General features: G+C 39.4%; 1 protein-coding gene across 1 annotated transcript in view; it reads left to right on the top strand.

The window, feature by feature from the left end:
* MYO1D (myosin ID) overlaps positions 1-24,744 on the top strand; it is a 348,112-nt gene that overhangs the window by 208,559 nt on the left and 114,809 nt on the right. The window contains exons 17-20 of the mRNA XM_063110087.1: positions 6,285-6,508; positions 12,054-12,198; positions 12,719-12,823; positions 20,427-20,540. Coding sequence (XP_062966157.1) covers positions 6,285-6,508; positions 12,054-12,198; positions 12,719-12,823; positions 20,427-20,540 — 588 coding nt within the window. The remainder of the gene's footprint in view (positions 1-6,284; positions 6,509-12,053; positions 12,199-12,718; positions 12,824-20,426; positions 20,541-24,744) is intronic.

Raw genomic sequence — 24,744 nt, forward strand, 5'->3', positions numbered from 1 at the left:
CTGAAGAGTGAGATGTTCCCCGCCTCACCCCCTACCAAACTCCCATTCCCCTTCACTCTGAGAATTCTGGCAGCAAAGAGAAACATTTTAAGATACTGACATTCTGGGGTCCCCAACAGATGGCTGGTCCCCACCTAACCACCCCATAGTAAAGTCCACCTTCCATAAAGCGCATATACAGAGCTTCCAAGTGGCTTTTCACTCATCAGTATGAATGGACAGCCAAGGAACCCCAGACATTTGAGGAAGGCCTCTGGCATGAGACCAAGACAGGAGAAAAGGGGACTTACAGGTACCAGGGGCAATACAAGGAGCAGTGTAAAAGATAGAACCATGAATTGTATTCTCAGGGGGGAAGGATGAGATGTTGCAACATGCTTTAAAAGAAATACTCCAAGTATAAGGATGGGCTGTTGAAGATGGAAGTGGCAGCTGAAAATGGAAGGTTCGTTATTAGGCTTGGAAGATGAAGGTGAAAACATTCATTCATTCAACAGATATTATTGAGTGGCTACTATGTCCTTGGCATTGTTCTAGGTAGTGGAGATACATCAGTGAGCAAAAGAAATGAAGATCTCTGGGCTGGTATACCTTAAATTCCAGTGGGGGCGGGGGGAGTATAAACAATACCATAACATGTAAATTACAAGCTGAGTTGGAAGGTGTTAAGTGCTGAGGGAAAGAGGAAAAACTGAGTGGTAAGGAGAATCAAGAGTACCAGGAGGGGAGGGCGCAGACAAGTCGAACTTTTAATTAGGATAGTCAGGGCTGGTCTCATTGAGAAGGTGACAACTGAGCAAGGATGCAAAGAGGGTGAGGAAATCAGCCTTGTGGTATCTGGGAGAAGATCATTCTAGGCAGAGGGAACAGCTAGTCCAGAGGCGCCGAGACAAGAGGCTGCCTGGCCTGTGCAGGGTACAGCAGGGAGGCCAGTGTGGCTGGAGTGAGCAAGGCAGATAACAGTGGGGGATGAAATTGGGGAAGGAACAGTACCAGACCACGTGAGGCTGCAGAGGCCACTGGAAGGATTCTGGCTTCCACTCTGACGGAACTGAGGAGCCACTGCAGAGTTTTGAGCAGAGAAGTGACATGATCTGACTTTGGTCTGAAAAGGATCGCTCTGGATGCTGTGTTGAGAACTGGCACCTCAGCAGCAAGGATATGTGCTGTGTTGCTGCAGCATTCTCTGTTTCCGCCTCGGTTGCTCCCTGTGAGCTGGCCGCGTGGCTTGCCTCTGTCCTCTTTTCTGTAAGGAACGGTTGCTCGTCCTCTGTCAGGCTGCAGTCTGCCCCCTCCATCAGTCTGTGCTCAGCCGTATGTCCTCTGCTCGACTTCCCCTTGCAGATCCCCAAGCGTGCCCTTCACCTCCTGTTCTGCTTCTCTTGCAGCACATCCTAAACACACAGCATCTGCCTGGTTCCACTTTTAGTGGTGATAATTTAAAGAGGGCCCTTTTAGGCTCCCTTGTTGTTTGATGAATGTCTCAGGGCATATGCAAGGCATTTGTTTATGGAATGTAACTTTAAGTTTCTGCTTTCTGAACCTCCATCATCAGGCATAGTCCTCCACAGAAGTAAGCTTTGTATGGCTCTTGAAAAACCTATCAATTTAAGCTGCTTTAACCAAAGAGGGAAAATGGAAAAATCTGTCTTATACCTTAATTCCAATCATAGACCCTTGGTGGGAAAACCAACAACAACACTCCAAAGAGACTCACAGACTGTTATGGGAACATATCTATTTAAACCAAATAAGCTTAAAATATAAAGAAAAATACATGAATCATTTTTTCCGTAGAATCATTTTCCTGTGTAGTTTTGTAATGCTACTTTTTCTCTGAAGTTAAATAAATAAAGCCTAAGGGACTTCTGATAAAGTTGGTGATATAACTGCAGGCTCACAAAATCTTTCCCCCCAAATTGTGTGAGATTAACAAATATCAAATGTAAAAATAACAAAGAACATGCCATCAACCCTGAGACCAAGAAAAGATTCCAACTTCATACCACAAACTTTGAGAAGTGGCATCCAGAAAAAGAAATTGGACCAAATTGAAAGGAAGTGCTAAAAAATCAATATATTCTTCAAAGAGAAGATGGAATGTGATGTACAAGGAGGGAATTCTGAAAAGTCTGTGTGCTTTTGAAGGTGTTGGCATTAAGTATAAAGGCATACCAGAGGGAAGGCTTACCTAGAATACCCCACACTTCCATTGGGGAGCTTTTCTTCCATCAGGAAGACTTCTTTCCCAAGGCAAGAAGAGTCAGAAAGTTTACCATCTTCTCTGTCTCTAATACATTAGTAGCGGGCAAGGAACAGGGAAAGCATCTGCTAGCAATAATTATTACAGCTGAACCAAGAGAAACTACAACTGACATGGAAAAATAGTATTTGGGGCCCACATCAAACCAAAAGCCACAATACACCCCAATCTCAGTGAAGCAAGCTTTGATGCATTGATTTTATTAGTATTAAAACAAGACCTCAGTGGCAGCTACATAAAGCCTCAACTCACTCTCTACTGCTCCTGGGCAGCTGAAAGACGCAGTAAGACTTATAAGCCATGGACATCCAGTCTATATTATAGGTGGAAGAATAAAATAATACCGCATCAAGCACCGGGAAAGGGCAGGCTGAAAAAGAATGGCTCACAGTCATTAAAGAGTTTTCAGGTCACCTGTGATGGAAACCAAAAATCTGCTCATACAAAAAAGAAGGTAGCATTGCCTTCTAAAGACAAATGAAGAATAGATTTTCAAACAGTCATAACAACCTACGCTTATTAAGCACCACCTACCTGCCAGGCACTATTTTAACTGTTTTGTGTGTATTAACTCCTTTAATCCTCACAATAACACTACAAGGTAAGCACCATTATTATCCCATTTTACAGATAAGAAAACCATGGCACAGGGGAATTAAGAAGTTTCCCTAAGTTTTACCCAGCTCTTAAGAGTGGAGTAGGATTTGAACACAGGCAATCTGTGTCCAGAGGCTGATATTGACTACTGTGCTCTTATACCCCAAGAAACAGATAACATTTTAGGCAACTGCTTTGTACTCTCAAGGAAATTAAAGAAAACAGAAGATGGCCGTGCACCTTTTGAGGGGAACTACTGGAGGGAAAAAAAACAAGGAAAACATATAAATTCAGGGATCAGGGATCCAACATGGAAGATAGCTTTAAAAGTTCCAGGATAGGAACCGTGCAGTGAGCCAAAAGAACAGGAGGATACAGGGAGTATCAAAGAAAAAGATTCAGTTAAGCCGGAGCAGTGGGGGCCAGCGATGACCTCCGAACCACCACAGGAAGTGCCCCAGATGGTGGGGGGCCAAGGGCCTCAGCCACACCCTCCCCCAACATCCATAGCCAGCCCTGCAGTGACCACTGAGCTGCCACAGGAAGTTCCCCAGGCTCCTGAGCCAGTGTCGGGCGCTGAGGGCTTCAGCCACCACACCCCTCTGATATGTGCAGCCAGCCCAGCGATGACCCAGCTGCCACTGGAAGACCCTTGGTCTACCCTGCCAAAATGAGGGGGACCACAGGCCTCCATCATGTTTCCTCTCCATCCCCCTCTTCCTATCCTAGTTCCCTTTCCCCTTCCCTTCTCCTTCTCCCCCAGCTACTCTGCAACAATATCTTAGAAGGAGGCCTGGAGCCAGGGGAAGCCGAACCCAGTCACAACTAGGCAAGCTGCCACCACTGCCACAGGGCCCCATCAGGGTCCTGAGGTATGGAGCCAGGGGAAGCCAAACACCAAAAGTAAATAAATAAATTCAGGGACCCAACATGGAAGATTAGTTGAAAACGTCCCAGGATAGGAAATGTGCAGTGGGGCCAAAAGAGCATGAGGATACAGGGAATATCAAAGAAAAAGATTCAGTTAATGTGCTTGACAACTGGAAAAATTATTGCTGATTATTTGATGGGTCTGTGAGAACATTCAGCAAAAATTAGTATGTATATTGAAAATAAAACAAATTTTAAAAACAAGACAGTTATTAACTATGGGTGAAAATAAATTTACATAATAAAGGAAGAATAGTCATACTCCTTAGCACAGTGATGATCCAAATTTATATGTGATATATAATATAATGTAGTATAACACATACACATATATTAGGTAAATTATTTTTTCAATTTATAATGTAGTTAAAGATAGTATAGTTAATAATGTAAATACTATCAACTTAAAACTTTTGATTTAACTATTATTGGGGTGATAGAAGGAAAAGTAAGAATGATAGAGAGCTAAATCTCCAAATTTTGTAATTTGGATAGTGTCTATAAAAGGACCAACCAAGAAATAATAGTACATATGTAGTATTTATAAATATGACAGTAAATACCAGAAGAAACAGCTAGAATAGTTGATGTGGAATGAGCCTGTGCGGTAGGGAGGTGGGTTTACGTGGGTGATGTGAGGGGCTACTACTGTCTTTTATTATAAGCATTTTTGTACTACTTGATTTTTTTCGACTATGCAAAACTTAACCAACACAGATGAAATTTTAAAGGTTGTCAGAAAAACTACCCCTTCAAAAGCACTTATAAGATTATTTTTTCAAATTACTAAAGAATGTAACCAAAAATATTTTAATAAAAAGCTCTATAAAACTCTTCTTGAAAATTAAAGATTGATTTTCTGTATAAATACAGCTCCAGGGAGTCTTAAATTCCTTCCTCAAAAAAAAAAAAAAAAAAGGCAGCAAACAATGTGAAAGTTTAAAAACGTGTTGTGTCTAAGAAACTGAGTCACATACTTCCACCCTGTAATTGTATTCTTTTGGTTTTACAAGATACTAAAGAGGGGACCTTTATTTTAGCACTTGGGTGGAGGCATAACAAAGCCATCTGTTCAGTGGATTCAGCTGCAAGCAAGAAGAGAGCCATTTCACTAAAGAGGCTAGCGTCCTGATGCAGCATGAGAAAACGAGTTTGTTTTCATTGCCTCGTCTTTATATGTTCTGTTTATCTGTGAACTCTATTTTCCCATTGCAAGTTGCTTGTATGTCATGTTTCCCTATATATTATGTTTTTCTTGACCCATTGCAATCCCCTGATGACCTCCTCACGTGTAATATGCAAACAGTGCTATCTTTAGCATTCAGCTGAAGCTGAAAAGGCAGAACAGTGGAAGCACATGGTGCAAGTTTAGGAGCCAGCTGCACAAAGACAAACCTAAAATGACTGAATAAAAGAGGCATTGCGCAAATTTTTCTGAGAAATTCGTGGGCACAGATGGGGATTTAAGAAGAAATAAAAGAAACCTGAGGGAGTCTGGAGAACCCATACTGTGGGCTTTGAACTAGAGGTTGAAAATTTTGGTTCTGAAAAGCCAAGGACTAGGGAGGGAAATAATATGATCTAAGAATTGGAACAGTTATTTAAGTAGCAGCAATAAATATTAAATATCGGAGCATGATGTGGGTGTGTACAGAAGTTTATTGAAGAAAGCAATCACAGTAGTGTGGAGTCTTGAAGACTCTGGTAGCAGAAAGGAAAAGAAGGAGGGTTATATACTGGAAATATTGTAAGAAAGTAAATTTGGTAGTAGAGAGGATATACTACCAGAGGGGAAGAGCCAGTAATGAATTGATTATATCAAATTTGTCTTTGCTTGAGAGGTTGAGAAATATCCTAGACAAAGGATCCTAGACAAAGGATCCTGGGGCGGGTAGGGGGGTGGGAGAAGTATTTCTGATTTCACCGGGCTTGGATGAAGATTGATTTCTGAACACTGAAAAACATCTAACGAAGATTCATATGATATACATTTGAATTCTTCGGAGTTTACATAGTGCCTGGGGAGAGGGGGTGCACAGGTGGTAAAGTGACATTACCATTACTTAAGTGGTCAGTGTGTATAATCTGCGTAAAGCTAGGATTTACCAGAGACTGTAGATGCCTCTGGCATGTCGTTCTGATGCATCTTGCGTCCCTTCGGCATTGCTAAAATATTTATCCAAAGATATTTGCATTTTGGCTTTCTTCTTTTCATGACAGTAAAGTTAAAACAGGACTCTGCTTCAAACTCTGCACATACTTCCATGTAGAATAATGAACAGCCACACAGCTGAAACAGAATGACCGACATGGCTCCTAGCGCCATCTGTTGATGGCAGGTAGAATTGGCATGCTATGGCTCTGGCTGTTTTTGTACACACAAGCAAGTCCCCTCTTGAGTTTGTAAGTAGAGGAGCTTCTGTAATGTCAGAGTCATCTCCTACTCGTCCAGCCAGCCAGCAGTGTTTTTCCTGTTCCCTTATCTATTGTGAAGGTGTGGCGGGGCACCCTGGCCCGTATGCGGTACAAGAGGACCAAGGCAGCTCTGACGATAATCAAGTACTACCGGCGCTACAAAGTGAAATCATACATCCATGAGGTGGCCAGACGCTTCCACGGCGTCAAGACCATGAGAGACTACGGGAAGCACGTGAAGTGGCCAGCCCCTCCTAAAGTTCTTCGCCGTTTCGAGGAAAACCTACAGGCTATTTTTAATAGGTAAGAAATTGGTATGCGCTGCGTCCCTTGATGGGAGGACACTTAATATATAAAGTCACGAATCTGAGACCACGATATTGGCTCAGCATTTGCAATTATAACATTTACTTTTTACCTTATGTCTTCAGTTTTGTAGATTTCTCTTTCAAAGGGCATTTGCTTACCTCTCAAAACAATGGAAGTGCCCATTTATTTTTCCTATAGCTGTTGACAGAAGTATGCCACAACCCTTGGATCCAAGCTATATTTAAGATAAGCCACTAGCACACTGTCCCTACTTTCTTTTATTAGTAAAAAATTAAAACTCCACGCATAACTCAAACTAGAAAGTCCATCAGTCCTTTCAGAGCAGCTGTTCTTGGTCTTGCTGCACCATAAAATCATGAGGAGTTGATGAAATACACTGATGCCCAGGCCCCACCTCCAGAGAGTCCTGCTTAATGGAGCTGTGGGGTGAGGGGCAGGCAGAGGTCTTTTTTAAACTTTCCCATGTGATTTTAAAGTGTAGGCAAGGGGGGAAAATAACTGTTTTAGAGCAAGCTAGTTCTTAAATAAATAAACACCCATGTAAAATTTGGTACCTTTCCAACTGATTTTCAGTTTTTTATAACCTGCCCTGAATCTGAGTGTGTAGTTATTCATAAGTCATTTCTCCTCATTTTTTGAGCTTATTTATTGCTAGTGTGCACCAGATATATTTAGCTCTGCCTTAGATACAGCCATCTAGTCACATAAACTAAGGTACTAGTTCTCAGATGTAGTCATTTAGTATCATTGTACTTCATAAAGAACACTGAATCGATATACTAAATGTAAAAGAACTAATGTATAATTCTGTGCTAAATCAGATTTTATCTTTAGATTTTCCTCTTTATAATTGGTGGAAGGTATCAAAAGATAGAAAATTCAGGGAAGAAAACCTCTTTAATATGTATCTCATTAACTTTTTAAAGAAATAAATAATTGCTCATAAAAAAATCAAACAATACAGAGTTATTGAAAGCAAAAGTATCTTGTATTAGTCTATTTCTGTTGCTTGTAACAAAATACCTGGAACTGGGTGATTTATAAAGAAAAACAAAATTTATTGCTTACAGTTTCTGAGGCTGGGAAGTCCAAAGTCCATTTGGTGGTGGCAACAGTGACCGAGGGGTCTCACATTGCAAGATGGTGGAAGCAGAGAGAGCAGAGAGAGAATCCTCCTCATTCACTCTCTTTTTAAAGCCCTCAGAACCACGCCACTGACCACCACTATTAATCCATTCACTACTGCAGGGTCCTACAATCCAATCACCTCTTCAAGGCCTCACCTTTCAATTACCATAATAGGATTTCCCACCCTCAACAGTGACAGTGGAAATTAAGCTTCAGTGAGATGAGAGGGTGAGGGCATCCAATCTATGGCCTACCTCAGCCCTCAATTCTCAGATATAATACTGTAAATGCTAGTTTTCTACTTTGGTGGGCTTTTTTTTAAACACAGAGATGTTTGTTTTCATTAATGGTATCATCTGTAATCTGCATTTCTGACATAATTTAAAAAGCAATTAAGTATACATGAATACATGCTCTTTTTTAGTGAAATATATTAGATACTTAAGTTGAAATCCTCCATACTTCCCCTTGTCATTCCCATTTTATTTTTTCCCCTGAGATAGCCACTCGTTAACAATTGCAGTCATGTGCCACATAATAACATTTCAGTCAACAACAGACCGCATATACGATGATGGTCCCATCAGATTATAATGGCTATACTATCTAGGTTGGTGTAAGTACACTCTATGATGCTTGCACAATGAAATCACCTAACAACGCATTTCTCAGAACATATCCCCATTTCTCAGAACATGTCCCCGTCCTTTTCATGACTGTATCCTTCTAAGCCTTTGTCTGTGCATTGATAAATACATGCACACACTGTAAAAGACAGCATCATGTCAAAAAATAGATATTTTTATTTTATATTTTAGCACCATCATGTGGTAGTTAGGAACTCAGACCCTGGAGCCTGGGTTCATATTCCAGCTCTGCTACTGACTAGCTAGGTAACTTCGGGCGAATTAGTTAACCTCTCGGTGTCTCAGTTTCCTTCTGTATAAAAGAACCACAATAACAATACTTTCTTGATAGGGTTGCTGAAAGGATTATGAGTAAGTATGTGTAAAGCGTTCAGATGGTGCCTGGCAGGGCCGGCCCATGGCTCACTCGGTAGAGTGCGGTGCTGATAACACCAAGGCCCCGGGTTCAGATCCCATATACGGATGGCCGGTTCGCTCACTGGCTGAGTGTGGTGCTGACAGATGGTGCCTGGCACATGGTCAGCATCATAGACATGTTCGCTCACACTCCGTGTACGTGTAGGTAGTCACATACCATTCAGGTTTTTTTTCTCTCTTGATTACACAAAGAGGATTATATGTATGGTTATATGCCTTTACTTGAGAACAAGTCTATCCATGACAATAGAGTCTTCATAATATTTTTAGTGACCTCAGAAGATTATTATTGATTTTGATCAGATTACTCTATGGGCTGTATGGTTTTCTTTTTAAATTCTGAAGTCTTCTTTGTGGCCTAGATTTGATTAATTTGTATAAAATTTAACTTACTCATACAGCAAATATTTACTGAATGCCTGCTGTGTTGCAGGCACTGACCTAGGTTCCAAGGATACGGTGACACACAAGAAACATGTGAAGGACAGCCCCAGCCCTCCCAGGGCTGATAGTCAATGGCATTTGAAAAGAGCATGTCTGCTGCTTGTTGTCTGTACACACATACGCAAACACACTGAATGAATCTTGCCAGTTGTATTAATCTAGTCCAGGGGTCGGCAGACTTTTTCTGAAAGGGTCAGATAGTAAACATTTTAGGCTTTGTGGGCTACATGTAGCCTCTGTCCCATACTCTTCCTTGTTTCGTTTTGGTCTTGTTAAACAGGTAAAAATGTAAAAACTTTTCTTAGCTCATGGGCGGTACAAAAACAGGCCATGGACTGGATTTGGTGCAGGCTACAGTTTACCGATTTCTGATCTAGTCACTAATCGGTAATTTTTTGATCTGTGGATTACTGAGAAAATTGTGTTAAAGGATCCCACTGTGATTGTGGGGTTTTGTTTTTCTAAAAATCTCAATGTGCGTCTAATCATGGTTAAGATCATTCCCGTTCCTCACAATAATTCTTTTTAATTGTGCCTCTCTTCATGCCCACCTTCATCCCCTTTTCATGTCACTGAAGTTGGTGATGTTTATGGCTGCAGCTGTTGTTGGCTACACGTATTTATAAATGGTGTTTTGCTTGGTCAGGATGAGAAGTCTGTGTGCCTCTCTCCAGGGTGTGCGGGTCGGTCCCGGATCCCCCAGTGTGCCTCTGTGCTGTGGGCCTCTGGAGTAGGCAGGTGTGGACTTTGTCCTGGGCCACGGTGGGCAGTGCAGAGCTACAGCCACATAGACTGGACACAGACCAGCAGAGCAGAGTCCTCTCCCCACCAGTAGTGAAGTTTGGAGCTCATGGGCTAATTTGGGCAGGTGCTTAGCAAGGCATTTAGTGTTGTAAGGCCCTCCCATCACCAGTGTCTTTGACTTTGACCACCAGCTGTTCCAAACCTGTCCCTCTTCCAGCCTCTTCTGGGATGATCTTAGGACAGTCTGTCTCATTGGAATGTGTGTTGGCCATAGAAAGTAGAGGAAAGGATTTCACTTTTATTTCATGGTTGTTGCTTTGGCAGCCTAGCGTCTCTGACCCTATCTGCCATGGCAGATGTCCTCCCTCACCATGGCCAGCCGTTCCATGTGCAGGGAACTGGCACAACTCGCACCTTGAAATCCTTCACCTCCTGCCCTTGCTACCAGCCCCTACTGCTCCAGGCTTAAGGATCTTCTGGGCTTTGTCAAAAAACCCATCTATGCCTACGGGTTCCTCTCCCTCCACTTCTACATCAGCCCGATCCCATCCACTTCGTATCTTCCAGAAAGTCTTCACACCTTCCTTCCAGTTTATTGACATCATTTTCACTTGCTGGTAGTGTTATGGTTTTTTCTTATTTTCATACTCATTCAATTATTTCAGTGAGAATTTGAGAGAGAGAAAAACAAACATTTAGCCTCCAGTCACCATCTCAAAACAAAGGTACCTCTCAGGAAACTCTGAGATGGAAAAATTCTCTCTAACCTTTTATGTACGTAACTTGAGAAAAGATTACCACTTTTCAATTTTAGTTGAATCTCATTCTAGTATTTCATGGAAACATACTTTGAGAACCACTGGCCTTTATTATTCATTTAATTAAAAGGAAGTCCTCAGATTTCCAGCCTCCCTTCTTCAAGCTCCCGTGGCAGAAAAGAGGACATAAGTATCATGTAGGGCTGGGATGCTGCTGAAAGCATAAAAGACCTTGTACCTGTTTTCTCAGTCAGGAATAGGTTATTTTTGGTTTACGCTTTCAGTTGCTTAGGCCAAAAAACCTTGGAGTCATCCTTAAATCCTCTCTGGCCCTACATCTAATCCTTCAGCAAGTCCTACTGCTCTTTCTTCAGAACAAGCCCAGCACCACCCTTCCCGGCCTCCACTGCCACCTCCAGATACAAGCCGCCGTCCTCTAGCACGTGCGTTACAGAAACAGCCTCCTGACAGGTCGTCCTGTTCCCAGCCTGCAGCAGTTACAGTGATCCTTTTAAAGTGTGAATCGGGTCACAGTTCTTCTTTGTTTAGAACCTGCCAATGGCTTCTCATGTCATTCAGAGTAAAGGCCAGAGTCCTGGTAATGGCCTCCATGGCTCTGTAAATCCTGGCCCTGGCCCTCCCTCTGACCTCGCCTCCAGTTACTCTCCCTGCTCCTCATGCTGCTCCAGCTTCACAGGACTGCCTGCTGCTCCTCACATCCTAGTGCCTTTGCACTTGCTGGGTCCTCCTCCCTCAGCCTCTTGCTCAAGTCTCCATGTGACTGACCCCTCCCTTCCTGTAAGTCTCTGTTCATCTGTCCTTATCAGCAGTGCCTCCAGACCACCCTACGTAAATACCGCCTGCGCCCTGTCCTTCCCTCTGCTGCTCTCCCTGTCCTCCTTGCCTTGTCTTGTTTTCCTCATAGCACGTGTCCCCGTCACACATACTGTATATCTACTCGTGTGCATTTATTGTCTGTCACTTCTCTACAACACAAGCACCTAGCAGAAAGGACTTTGTCTATTTTGCTCATGGCTGTGCCTCCACTGCCTAGAACAGCGCCTAGAGTTTAGTAGGTGCCTAGAAAACATTAGTTGAATGAGTGAGTGATGAATCCGAATTTTCTTTACCCTAAATTTAAATATTATGAGTCTGTGTATTACTAAGTTCTAGTTTCTTTCAAAACACACAAATAAAGCAAGTTGTGTAAAATACCTGTTCCACATAAAACTGTGTGTATATTAACAACTTCTGTCTATATTTTGGAGGCATTTTACTCTTTTTTAGTGTAGCATGCAAGTACTTTGACTTCATTCCACTTTTGAGAATGAATGGGATTGTATTCCTAATACCTAATACATTTTGTTTACTTACTTGTAGATGGAGAGCATCCCAGCTCATCAAAAGCATACCTGCTTCAGACCTGCCCCAGGTTAGGGCAAAAGTCGCAGCCATGGAAATGCTGAAAGGCCACAGAGCTGACCTTGGGCTCCAGAGGGCGTGGGAGGGCAACTATCTTGCTTCGGTGAGTCCAAGAGAACAAAGTGGAACCTACTCCTATTCCCTTTACAAAGAAAGAGAAGAATTTTTCTCCAGGAATTTGCAGAAAGAATAAAACACCTTGAGTAACTAAATCACCTCTGTGAGAGATGCGAAATTAAGACATTTTGTGCTTCTAAATGTGCAATATTTAATGTTTCCCCACTTTAAAAAGGGTTCTCTATGTTGTATCAGTATGTATTAGGTACACTCTATATCCAGGCCCTTCACCACTTAAACTTTCCTTTACGTAATTCATCAACTATTTTTAATTACCACCTTTATATGAATTACTCCCTAAACTACATTTCATCCTTTCTCCCATTCCCTAGTTTAAAAATTGTATAGGACCTTTGATGTTATAAGTGGCTTACCATCTGGGTGAGGAGATAAAAAGCGCATGTGTGAAATGTGTAAATATAGTGGTAAAGCAATATACTAAAAGATCACCTTTTCATCTAAAACACTAAGTGTACTCATTTTATCTTGTTTCCTTTTCCTTTCAGAAGCCAGATACACCTCAGACCTCAGGCACTTTTGTCCCTGTTGCTAATGAACTGAAACGGAAGGACAAATACATGAATATCCTCTTTTCCTGTCACGTCCGTAAGGTAAGGCAAACTTGAAACAGACCATCTTGGAAAGAAAAGACTGATTCAGGTGAAACCTGAGTATGCCTGCAATAAAACAGCAGCAGGCAGCTAACAGCCACATCATCAGTGAGCCACACCTGTCTATGCCAAGGCATCACTGGAGTGGCTGAGCTGCCACAGTGTTCAAGTTAGGCTATACAGATTTCCTAAGGGAAGTCAATATTTTTGATATCCATTTCTTTTTAAAACAGGGTGGAGGGACGTCCTTGAGGTCAGGAATTTATATTTTGCTACATATGTATCTTTCATAGCACCTACAGATCTGCTTTGTATTAAATGGTCATTTAGTACTTTTTATACATATATTATTACTATTTTTAAAAAGAGAACAGGGTTCGGAGGAGGAAGAATGTAGTTTGGAAAAGAGGAGTAGGATACATTGAGATGTGGAAGATGGGGGGAAAAGTTACATGCCATAAAGGTATTTGCCCATCTGATGAGGATATGTGGACTGTTATTTACCTGGAGATGATCACAGTTGGGCAAACAAGTGTGGAGTTGGGAAGTAGAAGGCAAGGGACGTAGCTGGATTTTTTAAAAACCTTAAAACACTTGTTTATAAGAATATAAAGAGAAGAAATTGAAATAATTATAAAAAGGCATCTTGTAAAATTAGCCAAATAAATTTTGTTATGTTAATGACATGGTGAATTTAAGAAAAATATAGCCTAGGTTGACCCAAGAAGAGATATTGGGGCTGGCCAATTAGCTCAGTTGGTTAGAGCACGGTGTTATAATGCCGAGTTCAAGGGTTCAGATCCCTATACCAACGAACCACCAATAAAAAGAAAAAAGAAGAGATTGACATCAATATGACAGTATCCAAAGGAGGAATTAAGAAAATTATCAAAGAATTACCTCATAACAAAGGTCCAAGTTTAGGTGATTTTACAGATGCTTCATTTCAGATCTTTAAAAAATATATATAATTACAGTATTATTTACACCAAAATAATGAAATATGATTTTTCAGCAATAAATTTGGCAAATTTTAAAGTATTGATAATAACCACTGTTTGCAGGGATTTAGGGGAACACTATTGGTAGGAGTATAAAATACAGTCCTTTAGAGTGGACAATTTGGCAGTATCTATCAAAATATTAAATGCCTATTCTACTTAATCTAGGAATTCCACGACTCAGGATTTACCCCACAAATATATTTGCATAGATATCCAAAGATAAATATGTATACAGATTTGTACATTGTAACAGCCAAAAAACTGGAAAAAATGTAAATATGCATCAATGGATCGTAGGATTAATAAATTGTGTAGGTACATAATAGAATACAATGTAACTATTAAAATGAATGGGAAAAGAATATATGTGGGGAGAAAAGAACAAAATATAAGGGTACTTCAAAAAGTTTATAGGAAAATAGAATTAAAAGATAATACTAATCTTTTCATGAACTCTTTTAAGTACCCTCGCACATGAAACAGTGGTTTTCAAGACAGTGGACATCAAGCAAGGAAAGACAGTAATCCTTGAAATACTAGAAAAAAAGAGGTGAGTCCTATAATTAGCCAGTTTACTGCCTTGAGAGACTTTCCTGTCCATGGCCTGAGCAGTGGGGAGCCAAGTCAGAGCCCAGTAGACTCCCTAATTGAAAAGACAGAGCTGAGAGCCGGGAGAGACCAATGCAGCTAGAGTTTGCCGAGCAGAGTACCAGAGAAGAGAGAGCTGCATAGAGAAAATTCCAGAGATCTCTCTAGAGGCTCTACTTTGACTATTCAGATGAGTACTGATCAGCACATGCATATGAGGAGACTACTAAAGGCTGGGGAAAGAACTACCCAAAAGGAGTAGAGGTAACAATGCCCAGTATTCACACAGGGTTGCAAATAGTGCCTGTTCCCACCAGCCAGACTGGAAAGCCTCATGATTCATGGGGCATTTGGTAGAGTACTGACAACAGTCTTGCCTTAGTAGGGGAGAATAATTAGCCCTTGACTAAACACTGCTCTAATCCTATCAACAAATCTTAAAAGCACACTGGCGAGAATCAAATTTTCCAAGTAACCTAACAGCATCCCAGAACAAAGCTCAAAAATGTTTACAAGAATATGAAAATATCCAGCACCCAGAAGGTAAAATTTAGAATGCATGTCATCCAATCAAAAATTACTAGGCATACAAAATAACAGGAGACTACAACCCCATAATGAGAAGAAAAATCGATCATTCACATTGACTCCAAAGTGACACAGATTATAGAATTAACAGACAAGGTCATTAAAACAGTTATTCTAATTATATCCCATACCTTCAAAAAGCCAGGGGAAGGACTGAACATGTTAAATAAACACACAGACAATTTTTAAATGACCTGCATTGAACTTACAGAGAGGAAAAATACAATGGCTGAGAGGGAAAATACATTCAATAGGATTAACAGCAGAGTAGACTTTGCAAAAGAAAGATTAGTGAATTTGAAGATATAGCAATAAAACTATCCAGAATTAAACAGAGAGAAAATAAAAGACTCAAAACACAACAAAGGATCAGGAAGTTGTCAGAAAACATCATGTGGGCTGTAGCAGTTGGAATCTCTGAGGGAAGGGGAGAAATAAAAAAAGATTTGAAAAAACAATAGCTAACATTTCCCCAAATTTGATGAAAACTACAAAAGCACAGATCCCAAAAGCTCCACAAACCCCAAGCATAAGAAACATGAAGTGAACTATACCAAGGCACATTGTGATCAGATTCGTCAGTTTGGAACAAAAATAGGGTGAATCCGGTCTCAGAAGCAGTGCAAGTGAGAAGACAGTGAAGCAGTCTTTAAAGTACTGAAAAATGAACTGTCAACCAAGAACTCGATACTCACCAAAATGTATCTTTCAAAATCCAAAATGAAATAGACTTTTTCAGACATACGTGAAGATGTGCACTATAGGAAATGCTGAAAGAAGTTGTTCAGGTAGGAGGAGAACGATACCACATGAAAAGGTGGAACATACACAAAAGAATAAAGAGCAAAGGAAGTGGTTGCTACATAGGTAAAAACGTATTTTTTGTTATTATTTAAATCTCTTTAAAAGATAATTGACTGTATACCAACATTCCATAGCAGCAGCATTCACAATAGCCTAAAAGTGGAAACAACTCAAATGCCCATTGACGGATGAATACGTATAGAAAATGCGGTATCGCCGTACAATGGATAGAGAGCCAAAAAGGAATAAAACACCATAAAAAGTAATGAAACCCATGCTACAACATGGATGAACTTTGATGATATTATTTTAGATGAAATAAGCCAAACATGAAAGGAGCAATATTGTACGATTCCACTTATATGAGGTACCTGGAATGGTAAAAATTATAGAGACAGTAGAACAGTGGTTTCCAGGGACTGGGGAAAGGTGGAGTGGTAAGGTATTGTTTAACAGGTACAGAGTTTTAGTCTGAGATGACAAAAAGTTCTGGGGATGGATAGGGGTGACAGTTGCACAACAATGTGAGTATATTTCATGCCACTGAAATATTGAACTTTACACTTAAAAATGGTTAAAATGGTACATTTTATTATGTATATTTTACCAGAATTTTAAAAATAAAAATAGAAGATAATTGACTATTTAAATAAAAACAGTAATAACATGTAGTATAGGGTTTATAACATATGTAAAAGTAGAATGCATGACAACAATAGCACAAATGTGGGGAGAGAAATAAGAATATACTATTGTAAGGTTTTTATATGATGTGTGAAGTGGTGTAAATCAGTAGACTGTGATGTGTTAAAAACCCTAGAAGAACTACTAAAATAGTAAAACAAAGAGTTTTAAAATGAGTCAAAAAAGGAAATAAAATAAAAAGAATCATGAAAAAAAATCTCAGGGCAAAAGAAGGCAGAGAATGTGGAAAAGGGAACAGAGAACAAATGGGACTAATAGAAGACACATTGAAAAATGATAGATTTATATTTAACCATATTGATAATCACGTTAAATATCAGTGGTCTAAACACCACAATTAAAAGGCAAAGATTGTGGCCTCTTAACATGCGGGTGCCTTCACCAACCCGGAAGCTCTCCAAACCCCATAGTTTAGGGTTTATAGAGGTTTCATTACATAGGCATGATCGATTAAATCATTGGCTTTTGGCAATTACTTAATCTCCAGCCCCTCTTCCCTCCCCAGAGGTTGGAGGGTAGTGCTGAAATTTCCAACCCTCTAATCATGCCTTGGTCTTTCTGGTAACTAGCTCCCATCCCAGAACTATCCAGAAGCCTCCAGTCACCAGTCATCTCATTAGCAGACAAAAGACACTTAACCGCTCCAGAGATTTCAAGGGTCTTAGAAGATTTCATGTCAAAAACTGAGACTAAGATTAAATATTATAACAGAAAATAATCCTATCACCTCTATCACTCATAAAATTACAAGTGTTTTGGGAGCTTTGTTTCAGGAACCAGGGAAGAAGACCCAATGCATATTTCTTATTATATCATAATCAGTGTTTGAACATTATAAGGAAGAAAAATTCAATTCAATGTGATACAGGCTTTTTAACAAAATGGAAAACAGCCGGTTTTAAATTTAGAATGAAACAAATGTCAATGCCCTTAAGGAAAAATAACTAGCAGTATCTTGGGGTGGTTTCCACACTCCAGAGTCTAATTCTGAACTCTGAGATCTGGAAGTTCTATAAGTACATCTAGAGTTGATCTGACAATCAAGAAAAGACTTTTACTAACCAGATTCACACACACCCACAAAAAAGTGTTAGCCATAGTGCCAGCTTGTGAATATAACAAAGGAATGAACCATTTCAGTGAGTCTTTATATCCATTATCAAATATACCTTTTTTCTAGCACCAAGATATCTGAGAAGTCAAATTAGTAATCAGAACAATTGATCAAAGAGAGTAAAATTCTTATTCATGCTCCTGTATTTCTACGTGCAGTGCAAAATACTTTCTGTTCACACTGTAACTTAAATAATGCTTCTTTAGAAACCTTTCAATCCCAAGTATACACCAAGGTAAACTTGATACAATTTCAGTAAAGCCCTCTTCTTTATGCTTTGATTCTTTTTGAAACAGCCACTTTCCATTAACCAGAGTTATAAAATGTCCTTTAAGGTGAGAGTAGCAAATAGCTACTCTTAACCATAGTGTGTTTTCTCCTGGTCTAACTCTCTAGGGAAACTTTATCTCTGGCCCCCTGCAGTGACCATATCTATAAACTTGAAGTACCTATACACTTGAAGTGTTTAGGGAAAAGCAAGATGGTAGGGATTTTTTTCTTTGTTTGAGGATTTTAGCTTTGGGTAATAGAAGAAACAGGATGAAATCTTATCTAATACCGAGTCTATAATCCAGTCTTTCTATTACTTTATGTATTTAAGTGGAAGAAAAATAGCATTCCTATGCTGTAATTATATTAAATCTGGGATTTACGTATATGTGTAGAATTTTTCCTTTGCCATTTTTAGGTAGCTAAGTTATGCAGCTTAAGATTTTTGCTTTGTTACCTGATGTCGCTTCTACTCAATTCATGTTTTAAGGATGATTTGAGTTGCTGAAACAGAAGGTAAAGATTTGTGATGTGTCCTCTGTTGAAATTACATTATTTGCATATAAAAGAATGTAATATTTCTAAATAGAGCTTCAATACAATTGCTGCTTTGAGGTTTTTGTTTGTTGTTTTTTAGATTAACTCATGGACGTATCATAAAAAGAACACATGGCCTTCTTGTTTTGACTCTGGAGTGACCTTGTGAAATTATACAAGATTTTTTAATCTTTTTTTTTTTTTTTTTTTTTTGGTACCACACTCGTATTTCTCAGTATGAGCCTAGAAAAGATAAGGAGCATGACTTTTACTTATTATTTAGATTCTAGTTTAGATATTCTCTATTCTACATATTCTAAGATTGATACAAATGATGATTAGTGTTCTCCATCATGGGTTTTATAAAACCAGTGTTCTATTGAATATTAATAGGTGTTTTTTTAAAAAGGTCTGTGTAAATAATTGTATTTTGGAAATGCTGTGTTAAACATGCTCTTTAAGTGCAGAATTCTCAGAGCCTTTAATATGTGAGGGTACTTCAAAAAGTCCTGGAAAATAGAATTAAAAGATAATACGAATCTTTCCATGAACTTTTTGAAGTACCTTCATATTTATGTATATGAATAGCCTAGTGAAAGCTGAAGTTTGCAGTGTTTCTCAAACCAACTTGACCTTGGAGCCCATTCTTTCACAAAGCCTCACATAAGGCTAGTTAGTGTTGTGCAGAAGAACTTAGGAAAATGCTGATATGGAAGCTCCACACTCACCTTGTTTCAAGTCTTCTGATAAGTGCCAATCCTCTGTTATGGCAAAAACTGTTGCTCTGTGAAGAGTAAATATAGACACCATTTTTTGTCAAGTTGAGGACTGAAAAATATACTTTGGTTATAAAGGAGATGTTTAAAGAATTGACTGATTTCTAAAACTATAAGGCAAAAGGGAAAATATTGAATAAAATTCAAACTAAAATTTGTATTTTAGTTTGCTGTATTCTACTTATAGCAATATATCCTGCTGTATCTTATCCTGCCTATCCTAACCTAGTTAGCTGAACATCCTGCTGAAGTCAACAGTGTTTGCAAATTACTCTCTGACTTCTTTGCATCTTGGAAAAAAGAATTTGGGAAGAGGGTGGGGGATATATACTTGTAAATCCCAACTATACCTTTTGTTCTACTTGGGGGAGGTTTTTTGTTTTGTTTTGTTTGCTTTCTTTTTCTTTCTAGTCACTGAGATACATGGCATTGCAGTGTTCAAAAAATTTCAGTACTAGGTATCTTGAGTAAAATATTATGCAAGCCTAAGATTGAAATATCCTAATTAACAGGTAGCTAACTACCTATTTATAAAATGTCCTGTGGTTGATTCTGTCTCTTAAGAAAAGATATACCTGCAAATGTGGGCACTCTGACCTCCTATCTAAGAAAGTAGCACTCTACAGAGACAAACACACATGTATGCTTTCTCCTAATCTCATTATCTAGTTTTATTTTCTTTATGTCATTATATGAAATTATTTTCACTTATTAGTTTATCTGTCTCACCTCTGATCCTAATCTCAGCTTATTATTATAGCCAAGGGCTTCATGTTACCCCTTTGTGTAATTCCTTTATATAATTATATTTGTCTTTTAGTTATTGAGTAGAATTGATTCTTTGTATATTCTAGATACAAATCCCTTATCAGATATATGATTTGCAAACATTTTCTCACATTCTGTGGGTTCGTCTTTTCACTTTCTCAATGGTGTCTCAGTTACATGTTTTTAGTCCTCTATTTCTTCTGTGTTTTTCCTGTTTTCCCTGTTAAATTGTAAAATTGTGAAATTTCAGTTGCCAAATTCCACAGATCTGGAAATTGCTACTCCTTTTGGATCTCTATTGCATCGAGTAGAGCGGCCATACGTGGCACACATCTGCTGAAGAATTTGTCTCCACAGTCAGCCACCTCTGCCCCGAGATATTTTCCAGACAGATAACTTGATTTCATTCTTGATAAGATACTATGGTTTAATGGTTTGTTTTCTTATAGGTGAATCGATTTAGTAAGGTGGAAGACCGAGCAATTTTTGTCACTGATCGTCACTTGTATAAAATGGACCCCACTAAACAGTACAAGGTGATGAAGACTATCCCTCTGTACAATGTAAGTGCTCTGTGCCTCTCTCTGAATATGAGATTTTTAACCTGGGGCTCATGGACCACTAATGGATTGATTGACCTCTAGAATTGTTGGGGCTTTAGGGAGCCCACGAATTCCTGAAAGTTTATGCCAATCCTGTGTTTTATAAAAACGTACAAAGAAGATACAAAACTTCAACTAGATTGAAGGCTTTTTTTTAAAAAAAGTATGAGAACTATGGATTCGATGTAATCTTTCTCTATTCCTAATTTTACTCACTGCTTAAATGTGCTGGCATGTAATGCATTTTCTTATTTATTTTCATAAGATTTGTTTTTATATGGAAATGGAATCAGGTAGAAAAACAGTAAGGGATTATTCTATGAAAACATTACTGCTCTTTTAAATGTAAAATGTAGGCTGCTTCCAGAAGTTCTTTTCACCAACATAGTTTATACACATTTCATTGCTGGTTGTGTGACCTCTGATCTAAATTCACTTGTTGTTCACTGTATCCATAGGGTTATCAAATTCTGTAATCATTTTTATTTGAAATATGAAATTTGGTAGATATCTCCTTGAATCTCAATATGAGATTTTTAGAAAATTTTTCCTTAGTAAAGGGGCATGCTTTTCAAGTGACTATACTATTCTGATTCTTCAAAAGGATCCTACTGTACTACTGAATATTTTTCTGTGCCAGGTAATTTTTCTCTAGCTGCTAGTTCTTAAAGAAGGAAGTCTGCATTTGTCCAATACTCGTATCTATGAGGAATATTATTTAGAGATTATTTCAATCCTTTTGGTCTCTGCAGAAGGGAGTAGGAAACATTGTTTTGTAGTTTTATTTTGTTAAATCAGGGGTCTTTTTGGTTGTAAGGTAAAAAGAAGGCAAACTATTCCTGGCTTTGCAGAACGACTTAGAATGCCCTGATTATGGGGTTGAGATTTGTTTCCACTACATACACACCCCTCTCCACCCACACACATCTTTTTCCCTTTCAATAGAAAGGCTAATGGATTGCAGCTAAGAAGAAAATGATATTCTAAGACATTTTTGATTATATATAGTCTTCTTAGCAAAGACTTGTAATCTTATATATCAATCACAGTTTAAGCCTAATAACCCTGCACTCTTACAGTAGGAGATGAAGGAAGATGGGGGAGAAAATTATGTTTTGCCAAAGCCTAATGAAGTGTGGAACCAAACAAAAATAAATTGTGGTATGCGTCATATTTCATTTTCTTATTTTCTATGAAGGGGAGATCCATCAGGCACGTGATCTAAATTCAATAGATAGTTACACAACTCTTTGAACTGAAGTTATTTTCCCAATCTACCCTCCTTTTTCATGTGGACTGGCTTATACGAGGATACTTCAAAAAAGTTTGTGGAAAAATAGAAAAGATAATAGCAATCTTTCCATGAACTTTTTGAAGTACCCTCATATTTATGGTCAGTCTTTCCCTTCATCATCATCATCATCGTCATTGTTAATTTTTTAAAGAACGTTATATAATATCATTAAAATTAACCATGTTTAGCTATGGTAGTAAATGTAAAACAATGTCAGTGGGATGCTCACAGTGCTTCGCCTGTATCCCCTTATATTCCAGTACCATTTGGGGGCACATCAGCCTAATGTCCAGCCACCAACATCTTTGTCAAAAGGCTGCCCTCGGGCTGCCAGTCCTACATTGCCCTCATGCACACAAGGCTAGAAGTGCCCAGCCACTCAACGAGTAATGGTTGTGGGGGTATAAATACTCCAGCTTCATCACTCATTGGCCAAGATAATTCTGAAGGCTGTTTCGCACCATTTCCTAGAGCCTCCCTGCAGGAGTAAGCTGCTGTTGCCCACTGTGCTGGCTGCCTTCCCTTCCCTGAACCACTTCCCCACTCCCTCGCGGGGGTCCCCGCACCTCCCAAGTCAACTGTGCATACTCATCAGCCTTTGTCTCAAGGTCTGCTTCTGGAAGGAACTAACTTCATAAGAGTGGCTACCTCCTAGGAGGCAAAGCAAATATGGCAGAATATTAAATCTCAATGATAGGGACATGAGTATTTGTTATATTGTTCTTTATACTTTTCTGTATGATTGAAATATTTTGAAATTAAAAACAATTTAAGACAAAGAACCTTTTTAATAAATGGTGATGCTAATAATGATAGGAAAGTTAGGAGATGAGGGAAAGTGACTTCACCTTTACCCATGTTGAGCTTCAGGTATTAGCAAAACTTGTAAGTATACATCCCGTAGATAACTGGAAGTCTAATACTGTAGAGTGGGAAAGAATTCAGCACTTACGATTAAAATTTAAGAGTGTATCCATGTACAATTGGAGGCTGGAATTATAGGTCTAGAAGGAAAAAGGGGGTAGATTATTCAAGAATATCCACAGTTAAATGGTGGGGAACAGAGAGTCACTGGAGGAAATGGAGTAAAAAGCAAATCTCCTTGTGGTCCTCCATTTTCTCATCTCTCTTCTAATGTGCAAAATGAGCTCTAATTTCCCTTTAGTTTCATAAGGTTATGAATTATTCTAGGAAGGAAAAGAACTGTGGGAACACCATGTTTCAGAATCAACTGTCCTCTTGTTCTCTGCTTTTCATTTCTCTTCTGTATAGGCTCTTTTCCTGTTTTAATTAGGCTTTTCTGGCTCCCGGGACCAGATCGTTTTGTTTTGTTTTGTTTTGCTTTGTTTTTAATAAGGACACACATGGTAGTAATGGAAAGGAATCACAGAGAATCCCAAGAAGCACGACCATTGAGGTTTTAAGGCAGCTCTGACAGACCATGTTGTCTATCGTGCAGCCCCCTCGGCAACATGAGTGTTGGATAGTCTTAAGTTTGATGCCATTTTCAATCTCTGCTTCCTATTGTCTTCTTACTGACAATCACGTCTTTCTTGCCAAACAGCATGGGTCAGCTGCTGGCTTAGGTCTAAATCAGCCAACCCAACAAACCATAAGAGTTTCATCCTGCAGTAATATATTGAACACAGTGTCTCAGATGAGGCCTCACCATAGCAACCAATTCTGCATGATCCTCATCAGTACTTTTGTTCCTTTTCAAACACTTGCAAATCTATGTGTAGTCCTTCCTGACTTTTCCCTGGGATGACTTAGATAATTTCTGAAAATCATTTTGGGCATAACTGATCTCTTCCCACTACTGTTTCTGATTATAGTTAAGGCCAAGCCACATTTGGACCTTGGTCACAGGTCATGCTGAATATTAGGGTGAGTCATTAGGTTTTCTCCTTGGAAAGGAGCAATGGGAGAAAAGTGCTTCAAATAGGCAGGTTTATCAAGCATCCTTAGGTCCTTGGACTATTCCCATCTACCCCCATTCCGCTTGCCAGTATCTTAGTCTTTGTCAAAGATGACCTAAAATCATGCTCAGGAACCCCCAGCGTGGATGTGACTTCAGTTGATGTTGCAATTTGGCAATGTGTCTAAATCATTGTCTGAACCTACTCTTCTTGAGTGCTTTCCCCAGAAAGTGTTCCCTCTGTTTCCTTAACTGCTTCCAGCCAGGCAATATGAAGTCAATATTTGTGGCTTTTCAAATGCACCGTAAAAAAATACCCAACCAATTCCACTATCCTTATGTCTCCTAACTCACCGAACTTCTATAAATCAGCAGCAACTAAGTGCCCAACTGCTCAATTTTAATGGGCACATCAGCTGTCCCCCCTGGGTCACCAGTGATCGGTTAAGTAACTGCTTCATCCCTGCAGACCAGGGGCTGCTGGCTTTCCATGCTGGTGAAGAGGTCTTCCTCTTGCACACCCGCTCAGAGAGTTGTTTCTTGCAGTACCCTAGTGCTTGTTTCTTTCTGCTAGATCTTGAGTTGTAATGCACAGAGACTTAAGGGACCTCAAGTAGATGGGGGCTGGGGGATTTTAAATTACACCTGAGTTAGAACGGCAGTCCAGGAATCACCTTCACTTGGGATTTTAGGCAGCTAAACACCAGATTGTCTGGTCACACCCTCGATAACTAAACCATTCAATTCACATAATTACTGTGCTGAGTGTTTATTATGTGCTAGCCACACAGGTATTAGGGACACAGAAGTGTGAAAACAGTCAAAATCTCTGCCCTCATGGAATTCACCTTCCAATGGGAGAAAGCAAATATATGTATGTACTTCTGTATACGTACATACATGTATATGTGTGTGTATACATTACACACTGTATAATCCATAGAAGGCGATAA

Source organism: Cynocephalus volans, chromosome 10 (genome assembly GCF_027409185.1).
Source record: "Cynocephalus volans isolate mCynVol1 chromosome 10, mCynVol1.pri, whole genome shotgun sequence".
In the NCBI taxonomy this organism is placed as follows: domain Eukaryota; kingdom Metazoa; phylum Chordata; class Mammalia; order Dermoptera; family Cynocephalidae; genus Cynocephalus; species Cynocephalus volans.